This window comes from Lactuca sativa, chromosome 4 (assembly GCF_002870075.4).
Source record: "Lactuca sativa cultivar Salinas chromosome 4, Lsat_Salinas_v11, whole genome shotgun sequence".
NCBI lineage: Eukaryota > Viridiplantae > Streptophyta > Magnoliopsida > Asterales > Asteraceae > Lactuca > Lactuca sativa.
Genome location: NC_056626.2, coordinates 48,334,971 through 48,347,297, shown reverse-complemented (window position 1 = coordinate 48,347,297; position 12,327 = coordinate 48,334,971). Strand labels below are relative to the sequence as shown.

The 12,327-nt window shown below is 30.9% G+C and overlaps 1 protein-coding gene across 1 annotated transcript; it reads right to left on the bottom strand.

The window, feature by feature from the left end:
* Nucleotides 1-6,014: 6,014 nt before the first annotated feature.
* Nucleotides 6,015-9,131, bottom strand: LOC111914758 (putative hydrolase C777.06c). Its single transcript, XM_023910475.3, has 9 exons — nucleotides 8,834-9,131; nucleotides 8,017-8,152; nucleotides 7,717-7,844; nucleotides 7,476-7,623; nucleotides 7,261-7,366; nucleotides 7,122-7,180; nucleotides 6,998-7,033; nucleotides 6,799-6,908; nucleotides 6,015-6,257 (listed from the first exon to the last, which is right to left on the bottom strand). Exons 1-9 carry the CDS (start codon nucleotides 9,019-9,021, stop codon nucleotides 6,200-6,202), a joined length of 969 nt encoding a protein of 322 aa, XP_023766243.1. The 5' UTR covers nucleotides 9,022-9,131; the 3' UTR covers nucleotides 6,015-6,199.
* Between the last annotated feature and the right edge of the window lie 3,196 nt (nucleotides 9,132-12,327).

Here is a 12,327-nt window from a genome sequence, read left to right as displayed (position 1 = left end):
GTCACTCATATCTCACCCCTACAACCCCTACAACCTCTATCTCTCACTTCTCCCTCATGTAGCCTATTTTCCTTAAGTTTTCTAGCATCTTGGCGAAGCCCTGCGATACCTTAAGTGCCCGACTAGTAGTAGATATCTAGTTGAAGCTCCCGGGTCAGAGTTATGCCTGCATAATTTCCGGTTTTCGTTAGATTACTCTGTAAGTCAAGCTACACTTATTTATTTTAAGTGTAACTTTTAATTATAGTCAGTCGTTATTATGGACCTATAATTAAGATTTATCAGTGATCCCAAGTCATTATCCTGATTGATCTACTTACGGGAGTGATGTCTAGGCTGGATTTTGTGAGGTATTTAAAATGACATTTCCAAATAGTATACTATGTATACCAAACGACCCTACCTCCGATATGATCTTACCTGGTTATTCCTTACTTGATAAATCTTGATGTAAACATTGAGATTATTTAGGAATCTAGACTATCAATAAATAGTCATCGGGATTATGAAACTAGACTGAGACTTGGTGCTTTATACGTTTAGGTCTTGGAGAAGTGTTAAGGCGAAGCGCTGCCCTAACCTCGAGTCACATACTTTTGTTAGGTGAGTGCATAGTTACTTTCAACTTACACATAAATACAAGTAGTCTAATTGCTTAAATGATATGTGTGTTGTCTTGTTGTGTTTAATATATATATATATATATATATATATATATATATATATATATATATATATATACACACATACATACGTGCAACATGATATAGTTATTACTTGGTTAAACTATCTATACTTATCATACTTAATAATAATATTGGGTAGTAATGGGCCATGTGAAATAATAGACGAGAGGTCGTGATAGATCCGTGTGAGACAGTGGTTGTGGTAGGTTAGTAAGAAATGTGTAAGATAATAAGTCGTGTTTGTCGTGTCTATCCAAAGTACTAATGTACTGACATGCTTATCCAAAGTATTATCGTACTGTCGTGCCTTCTATGTTTGTCCGAAGTATTGATGTATTGTCGTGCTTACCCAAAATATTATCATATTGTTGTGCCTAATCATCTAAGAAATATAGGTGTCGGCTGATAAAGGTCATTTAGGAAAGATCCTTCGAGATCATTATTTAAATATTAGGAAGTGAGGATAACGGGAATGTGAAACTAGGCTATTTGTTTGCTAAAAATATATAATTAAAGATTATAATATTGTGGGTTTAAAACCCTATATACTCACCAGGTTTCTCAACCTGACCCACTCAGTTTATTTGTATCATGGATACTTGGATAATGGTGTATGTGTCTACTGAGAGATTCAAGGAGATGTAGACCATTAGTATATTGAGATGTTGTAAGTATCCGTTTATGCTTATGTTTCTTTGTATCGGTTATGACATCCAAACTTTTGAAATATAGAATGTTCTGAAATGTATTGATTTTGATATTACATCATGTCAAGGATATTTGGGACCAATTCTGCAATAACAAAAGTATTAAATAAGCGTAAACAAAAAGTTTTAAAATAGTCGTCAAAATGAGGATGTCACAACGTTACATCCTCCTCTTTCCCCACATCCTCCGGTATGTTTCTCCATCTCTCAATCAATCTGTCATTGTTCTTTAATTTTGGATTATTACTCTAATTCACCCTCTTGGTGTTCTTTAATTTTGGATTATTTCTCTTTTTCAAGCCCTGCTCCACAATCGATTTTTATAAAGTTGGGCTCAATTCATCTTCATCATTTAAGTTTTTGAGTTGTTTCTTGTGGATTAGTTAGGTATAGGGTTTATAGATTGATTGATGGTTGTTTCAGATGCGTTGTTAACTATTATAATATCGCGAGTAATGATTGTAGGAAGTTAGATGATATTGCCCCTGATGCTATTGACTTCCTTTTAAACATGTTTATGGGTTCTGATGGAATAGTGAGGGTGGTTTCTATTTTTTTTTCTAAAGTTGAAATCATATTGGATGCAAAAATCGGAACTTCATCAGTTGCAAAAATTCGAACTTCATCCTTTCTTTACTATTACATTATAGATTGATCAAAAGCTTTATATGGTTCAATTATATAATTCTTTTGTTTGAGATAATGGCATTCTTTGTAGTTAATTCATGATAAACAAGAAACACAAGGTTCAAAGCCATTAGAAGGAAGTGAAAGGAAAGAAGATGGAAGCATGAGCTTTATAATGAAGCGAATAAGAGTCTGAGTTCAAAGAATGAAGAGGACCTGATTGAAAAAGTTGAAGCCCATCTTGTGTCATAGCCATGTTTTTTTTTTGTTCCATCTGATTTCACGGGACATTTTAGTTTTTTCTCGAATGTGAAGTGATGAAGTGATGATCCTAGAATGGGTCAAAGTTGTAATTTGTGGGTGGTTAAGGATGAGATTCTCTGTTTTTATCGTATTTGAATGAGTATGAATTTAAGAATAATATCAAGTGGTTTTGATTAAAGATTTGAATTCTCTAGTGCTTTTGTTAAGTGTTGGATATCAAAGGGCATTTAGCCCAATGATATTAGGTGTTGCCTCCCTTTTTTAGGTTGAAGGTTCAAGTTCCGTCTGATACATAGGTAGTAATGAATAGTTTAGGAGTAGGTTATATTTGTTTTTTTAAAAAAAAAGTGTTGTTTTGGATAAAATGTTTGGATATATTATTAGATCGATGAACAAAAACGAAGTGCTTTCTTGTAGTGTTGTTTAAAAATATTGTTTGAGGGTAATAGTCATTTTGTACAGTTAATCAGATCTAAAATTAAACAGTAAGCTTTAGTCAGAACTTCTAACACTGTCGGTTCTAACCCAACTAGCAACTATCAAACGTCCCTTAAATAACTTGCAAAGTAGGAGAAGTGGCATTGCAAAAGAATTTGAAAGACCCGATTTTGGTGATCTAAGATAGCTACAATAGATAACTATAAGATGAATCAATGAAAATTTCACTTTCTAGAACAAAAATCAAATATATTACCACCTTTGGCAAAGATATGTATAATCTAAAACAAAATTCGGTTTAAAATATATGTGTATTACTATTTAAGTATTTGATGTTTTAAAAAAAGAAATGCCGCCATTATTTCTTTGATCATTTGAAACCTATTTTAAAAAAGAAAGAACTAAAGAAAAAGTAAAAAAGAACATTGGAATTTGAACCCACCCAAACTTCTCTATAATTCCTTTCCTTCTATCCCCTGCAGCTAAACTTTTCTTTTGCGTTTTTTGAGCCTCATCTTCCGCTTACTTTATTTAATTTAAGTGATGATTTACTAGTTTTTAAATATCATATTTATTCGGAGTGAACCTTTTTTTTTATGTTTTTTTTATATATTAAAAAATCATATTTATCCAATTAGTTTTTAAATATTATATTTATTTTTCATAAAATTTTAAAATATCTATTTAAATCCTTGTGTTTAATATTTTTAAATATTTTATATCATTTTAAATTTTTATTTTTATTAACCGACTATCATATTTTTCTTATAAATTTAATTTTAAATTATCATATGTATTTTAGTAAACTTTCAAAATATAATATTTATCAAAATTATCATTTTAATCAGTTTTAAAAAATTAAAAACCATATACAACTAAATAATTTATTCATATTAAAGCAATCATGAACTCTCGTCATTTTTATTTTTATTGTTAAAACTTAAACGATGTAAAGATTTTAGAAAAAAAATCCAACAACTTGAGTAGAAATACCAAAAAAAAAAAACTTTTTAATGTGTGTAAGGATATGTTTACAAAGATTTTATGCTAAGCTTACATAGTCTCTGAATAATATTTTCCATTTCGTGTCTTTTGGAGATCTCTAATAAATGATTTATATACGTGTTCAATTGGTGTGGGTTTTTTTTTTGTTTACGAAGTCTTTGTTGATATAACATATTATTTATAATAACAAGTCGATATATTGTTTACATATCTTTCATAACTAAAATCAATATAAAATTTAATTATGTTTATTATCTTTATTAATAATCTGTACTTATATTACCATTTTAAATATATATTTATATTGTGATCAAAATTATATGAATCTTATTTCATGAACAATTTAATTGTTGATATAACATATTCTTTATAATAACAAGTAGATATATTGTTTACATATCTTTCATAACTAAAATTCAATATAAAGTTTAATTATGTTTATTATCTTTATTAATAATTTGTACTTATATTACCATTTTAAGTATATATTTATATTATGATCAAAATTATATGAATCTTATTTCATGAACAATTTAAATGTTGATATAACATATTCTTTATAATAACAAATCCATATATTGTTTACATATCTTTCATAACTAAAATTCAATATAAAGTTTAGTTATGTTTATTATCTTTATTAATAATTTGTACTTATACAACGGATCTTTTCCCCTTACGGTCTAAAAATCTAAACTTCGGAGTTTATTTTATCCAAAAACATGTTATTGGTGACACAGTTAATTAGACTCTTTAAAGAAATACTCTGTTCAATATAAATAGTTTCTCTATTTTGATAGTCATTAATAATAGTATATAGGTGGAGATTGTTAGGATCAAACCTAATGATTTGATAAGTCAATGAGATTATCAGCCAACTATAAGAAAGTGAAGTTGATGGCATCAAGGTGAAGATTTGAAGATCTGCAGCGCGGCTTGGGAAACATAAGTTTGATGTTTAGGTATTGCATTGACAACTATATCTAGTATTTATGTAATGTTATTGGTGTTCATTCATTAGTCTTATGTAATCATTTATTTATGTATAAATTTCTCTATGAAAGTTATATTATGATGGTGTGTTCTTGATCAGAGTTTGTTATCATTAACTACCATGTTTATAAAAATGTTCATAAAGAAAGAATAAGAAATGAAAACTCATAAGTTTTAACCAAGAACGTTTTTAAAATTTTCAACGAAAACTCTACTCCTTTTTTTTTGAAAAATTTACAAGAAAACTAAAAAGAATTTTCTACAACCAAACACAACCTTATACACTGATAATCATCAAAAAGAATTTCATTTAAACCATCATTTCTCACTAAAATTGCCTACAAATTAGGTATGCCAAACCGTGTTTGTGTGTTGTGTATACGTGTCAGACTAGAAATTTACACAGCACGAATTGTAAAACGTGTCTTAGGTATCAAGCACGAACACGACACGTAATTAACCTGTGTGACACGTTATACAACACGAATAGACCCGTTTTTAACTGTGTTACATGATAAACACGAATTTACACAAATTTATTTCGTGTCTATACGTGTTTATACATGTCACGTGTTGCGTGTCAACACGAATTAAATTCGTGTGTATACATGTTTATATAGGTAAATTTGTGTTTGACACGCATAAGACACGAATCACGAGTTTAAAATTTCATGTTGACACAAATAGACACGAAACACAAATTTCTAAAACTCGTCCACGGAAAACTTGTGTCGTGTATCAAATTATCAGGTATATACAAATACTAAGATAACATGGACAACAGACGAAAAGACCATAATTGATAACTCAAACCGTCCTCTCCAAAGTTGGCCAAAAAAACAGTCCAAAACAACCCAACATAGAAAATTTTGTAAGCATCTTAACCAGCAATCCAATTTTAGTATGTAAATAATACTTAAATGCAGAAGTTTAAATTATCGGTAATTTTTTTTGGGAAGAAAAGTACTTGTAATGGTATGAGGTAAAAAGCTAAAAATGTAATAGCTTTTCTGAAAATTCATCTATATAGTTTTGTTGATTTTTACAGATATGATCGCTGAAAAGTATTTTTAACTTTTTTCGTCCTTACAAAATATTGTTTCTTTTTCACCGATTCAGTCCTTGAGGCGTTTAACTTAAAGTTTCATGCATTAATTTTTTTTTTAAAAGGACCATTTTGCCCCCATCTCCTTCATCACCATATTCCAAGCATCAAAATTACGCTTAACTGTATATCTACTACAAGACACCGTCAGTTTAAAATACAAGCATCAAAATTAATGGAACAACAGACTTGAAAATCCTTCAAGATATCTCAAAACCTTGGAATATTGAGTTAAAATACATACAACTTTTACCCAATTTCTAGCATCTTTTTATGCAAACTTAATTCATATTTCAAAAGCCTATTTCTTTGTGTGTATCGGGTCCAAAAACATTCTATAACAACTGAATAGTTGTGCATTTTTTTTTCTACCATTAAAGATGTATAGGTATCCTCAAACCATCATGTGCAAGCTGAACTGGAATTCCTTCTCTGTAGCAAGCAACAAGTGAAGAATTAAGGGTCTGTTTGGTAATCATGGAATGGAATCACAAAGAATGGAATGAACAAAGTAAAGGTAATGGAATGGGTCATTACATTTAATTATCATGTTTGGTTGGTTTGAAAGAATGGAATTAGCAATTCAAACATGTTGTTTGTTAGAAAACAGGCAAAATGCAAGAAACAGCAATGTAGTTTCTAAACTTTTCCTTAATATAGCATTGTGCTTTCAAATTATTCCTTATTAGAACATTGTACTTTAAAAAAATTACTCAATATAGCAATGATATTTAAAAGATGATATGACATGGCACAGGTTAACATGTGTATGTGTGAAGTCATTGTCCACATAGGACAAACGCATGTAATATATACTGCTGACATGGCAACAATAATAATATGAAGATTTTAAAAAACACACAAAAATAAAATGTTATTTCTTGAAAATTAAACTAATAAAAGATATACCAAACAGGATTTTTTTTTCATTCCATTGTGACTACCTAAAGGAATCAAAAGGGTAGGAAAGTACCTTTTAGACCAATCCCGAAGGAATTCATTATCTTTATGGTGATCAAACTCATGAGTCATTCCAATAAGAAATGCTCTCTTTGGTTGCAATCTTTTAATGGCTTCCAGAGACTGTTAATACATGTATAAATTAAGATAAAATTAGATGATAGTTGAAGTAATTCAAAGCAAGATCACAATAAAGGAACTTAATGACAAACCTGTGGGAAGCAAAAATGTGTATTATGGGATCCATTCTGCAAATAAAAAAGAAAATTTCATGAAATAATAACAAATTATGAAACCAAAACCATATTAATGAAGTGGAAGACTTGGAGTATTGACCTTATAAAGTGTATCCAGTATAAGAAGATCTAGTTGTTGACCTGCACTTTTCGATATACCTGCAAATTCAAAAAACCTGAGGATAAACTGAAACACAAAAAGGTATGAATCTATGAAAAGGAAAAGAAGAAACACTCACAAAGTTCAGTGTCTTCTATAAAGCGTGAAATATCAGATATATAAGCTACTTTGCTATTTTTTCCAAACAAAAAACCTAAACAAATATAATCCTCCCCATGCATCACCTAAATAAAGGTAAACAACACTAAAAAACCTATATAACTGTAATTATAATATATTATTAATTCAAGCAGAAAATAATAAATAGATAAATGAAAAGGTTAGAATATTAACTGGAAAGGGTGTGATTTCTAGTCCGGATGCAACAAATGGTTTCTTACTATCATTCTCAATTATTTTCCACTCAAGTTGTGCTACACGTCTAACTTCTTCACCAGCTTTGAGCTTCCTTTGTAATAGGTAAGGAAATTTCACTTTTAAGCTGTTTAATACATGAGAAAGATTGACAGATCATGCAACCATAACATGAGTATTGAAGTGTCAACAGATGAAAAAAAACCAAGAACTTGAATACCTTTCCATTGCATGTTGATTTAGGAAAATAGGTGTAGGTTCAATGTCGTTTACTGGACTGAATGGTTGCACTGAACGGATGTCATCAAGACCAAGAACTGCATCCGCATGTTCATGAGTCAAAATAATCTGCATTTTATAACAAGTATTTATTATTATCAACATCATGGATCCCATTTGTCTTTCAGTTAAAAGATTTGATCAAAGAAACTATATACTCCCCCTCCCATGAAAGTTTCAAGTAGAGGAAGAATATCCAAGCAATATGAACTAAAAACTGTATTAGGGAGAAGAAAGTTACAGAATCAACTTGAGGGATCTTATGGAAAGTAAACCACCGGAGGACTTGCTCCCTGAATGTCTTTCCCACATCAATTAGTATGTACTTATGTTCCCCAGCACTTGGACTATAATCAATCAGAAGAGATGTATTGCACCTATATAATCATAACTTTTATTAGCCACCATTAACATTAGGATAAGCTTAATGAATATATAGATGGCAATGATAAGCATAATCTCAGACTTAATTTGCTCAATGAAAATATAGATATTGTCCAATCAGTGTCAGTCTGCAGGGGGTGGCTATGTTAGCACATACACCCTCTATTCAAAAAGAGGAGGTAGCCGGAGAAAGTCATAGCATCATATATATGGATTTTGATAAATATCTGCCACAAACTTTTTATATGTATGATTTGTTGTAGAGTTTTATGTTTTCATCAGAATTTCCAAAAAATCGTGTTTGAAGTTCACAACTAAGGTAGAAGGAGTTAATACGTTTCCTAGAGTTGAACTTATATACCTTTTCATGTGTGATCAAAAGCATTTTCTTGCCGAATTTGAAACTAATAACCAATACATGTGTGTCTAGAAGTCAAAATTTTACTATAATTGGGAAGGAATGAAGAATGAGAACTATTTACAAGTTTGAACATACAAGTTTCTCCAAAAAATCAGAATCCCCGACAAGTTTGAACATACAAGTTAATCCATCATAAGCATTGATTTTTATGCAGGCAGATCTACAACATCTAAAGGTTAAAGATCCATGACGATGCAATGGAGGGGGAAAATGCAACTATAACCCTAGAATTTAGTTTATCATCGTCGAATACCTGTAATTAGGGTTAGATTCAGGTGGAGTCGATAAGGACTGGAAGCAGACTTTACAAGGTGGATCCGATGGTTTGATCAGACACATTGCGTTGGGGACAGCACTCGAACAACCAGTACCTACAAAGATCAATGCTGAATGAGGTTGCTCGCGATGGCCGTTCTCCAAAAAGTCACCGCCGACGTCCATATAAGCTGCCGGAATGAAACTGGAGATATGAAATAGATTCGGAATGACAGAAATCTTCGATCGCAGTATCGGAAGAAAAAAGGGTGTTGAAACTTGAAAGAGAAGAATTTAGCGGTTTGCAAACTTTATGATTATTTCTCGTTGGTGGATCCCACACACGTTATTTCTCGTTGAAGAATTTACCAAGACTAACAACAGCAAAACTATTATTTCATTAAAAAAAATTCTTTATTATCTAGACATTCAACCAAATTCAAATTTTATGTAGTTATCAACAATCTAATACATCAAAAATATAGAAGTTTCAGATATATATGAAGATTAAATTATATCAATATTATATTATATATAAAAAAATTTAAAACCATAAATTTTGTTAACTTTTCAATAACATATTATGTAATAAATAGTTATGGAAATTGAAAATAAAATATATGTCCACCCATAGCTTTTCATGTTTTGAAAAAAGAGTTTGTTAGAGCACCCACAAATTCCATTTGCAATGCCAATAATTCATTTTTATATGTCACGTAAAACACGTTCTTGTAAGTGATATTTAATATTAAATAACGTTTTTCATTTTAATTTTTTTATTTTATTAAACTGTCTTTATTATATATATATATATATATATATATATATATATATATATATATATATATATATATATATATATATATATATATATATAAATAGAAGCTTGTACGGTCTTTGACGAATCAATATCGAATTAAATGAGAGTGGATTGTAGACATGTATGTTTATATGTGTATATAAATATTCTAGCTAAATGCTCAAAAATTAGGTATGTGTGCCATATATAAGTTATTAGTATACTATTTTACAGACAAATTATATGAATAAGCTATCAGTTTACTATTTTTATGTAAAAATAGGAGTGTGTGCCATGAGATACATAACAATATTTAGAGATGTATTTTCCTACGTAGAGCCAACTATTATTATTAGTTGACCATCGTGTATGTGGTTCAAGGAAATAATTGGAAAAATAATAAGAGCATGTGTCATTATGCACGATATAATTATGGAAGATAAACATGATTCATATATTCGTCAATTTGATTTTATCGATAATAATGTTAATTTTAATATAGTTAGGCATGAAATTTCCCGAAATCGTCTTCACTCATATGAAATGTATCTTCAGAGTCATGCAAAAATCTCTAACATATCCATAAATCACCAACTACAAGGGAATTTGAGTGAAGAGATTTGAAACCAATTTAGAGATAAAGAAAATAAAGATTAATATTGTGATATTCGTTTTGTAATTCATGTTTTTGTAACGTCTTAATATTTAAATAATTAATAAAGTAAAATAAATTTAATATTTATTATTATTTTGTTATTTTATATTTAAAAATATTATTTTCATTATAATAATCAAATTTATGTTTATTTATTATTGAGTGTGTGTGTGTGTATATATATATATATATATATATATATATATATATATATATATATATATATATATATATATATATATATATATATATATACTCCTACTTTTGAAAGATAATGTTATTGTATTGATTTAGAGATATCTATAAAAACGGATTTGATGTATTTGAGAGATGAGTGACATTTCATTGATATGGATGACCTTAGTCAACTTAAGTTTGTACATTTTTTGTTTTTGCTTTTTTTTTAAGGACCGATAAACATAGCCTAAAGTTTTCATGTGGTGGTATATACTTAAATAAAATAATTACACATTTATAACCCATAGTTTGCAACTTTGCATCATGTATATTAACTAGATAATAAGTTTTGAGAACACATAGCCACATTGTATAAGAGAGATACCGATAAATGTATTTTTATTATTTGAAATTATAACAAATGTAACTTGTTCTAGTATGTATCATATAATTTAATAATTTTAAAAAATTAATAGGCAAAATAATCAAAAAATAACATCTTGTGAAAACTGAAAAGATGTTGCATATTTTGTGAAATAAGGAAAAAACATATTAGGTTGGGCTTAGATAATCATTTTTGTTACAATAACATGCAATATTTGACACCTTAAATAATTAAATCTAAATATGTTTATGATGACGCACGGTTTATATGACTAAGTCCAGTCCGATGTCATTGGTCAGGTAACAATAACATCAGACTGGGGGAACTTGATGATATATGGTCAATTGGCATGGCCTAGACTGCTCTAGCGCGCCATCCTGGTCTGGCATTCCCTTACCAACCTTGCTGGGGACTCTCCTGCCGGCCCGGCCTGGCGCTCCCTTGCCTGGAGCCCCCTTGCCGGCCTTTCCTGGTGCGTGCCCGTTAGCCTTGCCCGAGGCGCGCCCGCCAGCCCCGCCCGGCGCCTCCGGACGGCCTTGCCCAGCTCCTTGCTAGGTGGGCCTGAATTGGGCTGGCCCAAGGCCTGACCTAATTCCCCTTGACCTAGTTGTCCCCTATAAATAGAATAGTGTCTCCTCCATGAAGGAGGATCTTTTCCTGGGACCCTTCCCCATGGCTCGGCCGCCACACTATACTCCAGCCGGGTGACTCAACTGCCACCCGTCGCCGTCAGCCACCATACACTAGCACCAGCACCAAGATGGTTCTCTCCAGCTAATCTCAGATCTATCAGCTGATCTAACTTGATCGTCGGAGTCCGCTCCCGGGGCACAGTCCCTGGGGCGGCTCTAACGACTTTGCTCTGTGATGTCCAGATCTCCGCCGCAGCAGAAGACCAGAAGACTCGCCGGAGGTCGATGTCGCATCAGTTTATTTAAATAATTATAATTTTGGAAGGTGCTACATACCAAAAACATTTTGGTAATAATCCACTTGAATTAAAAGAGCATATTGATTCCAAAATTAGTCACTTAACAAATAAACGATGTTCAGGTGTATCTTTCATTCCACATTTTTCGTGTGCATCTTGTATTCCACCTTTTCTGTAGAAGATTCCATGATATCATTATAACAAGTTTGCACGAAACATTCAGTCTCACTCTCACACTCAACGTTTACTTCTTTGCTTTAACCACAACCATGTCAACCAACACCACATATATCAAATAGAAAAATACCAACATCTACCACACATGTCAACGTTTCATCATGTTATTTTTTAAAAATGATTGACAGCATGCAACCGCCACTTAACATGTAACTACGCATATGCATCATTCAGGACTTTAACACCAAAAAAAAGGTTTAGGTCTAATGCATAAAAACAGTATCATCTTTCTTTCTTAGCAAGCCAAAGATTCTAGATTATATAATTTTTTTGGCATAATCGCTTTACAAGAACCAATTGTACAAAAC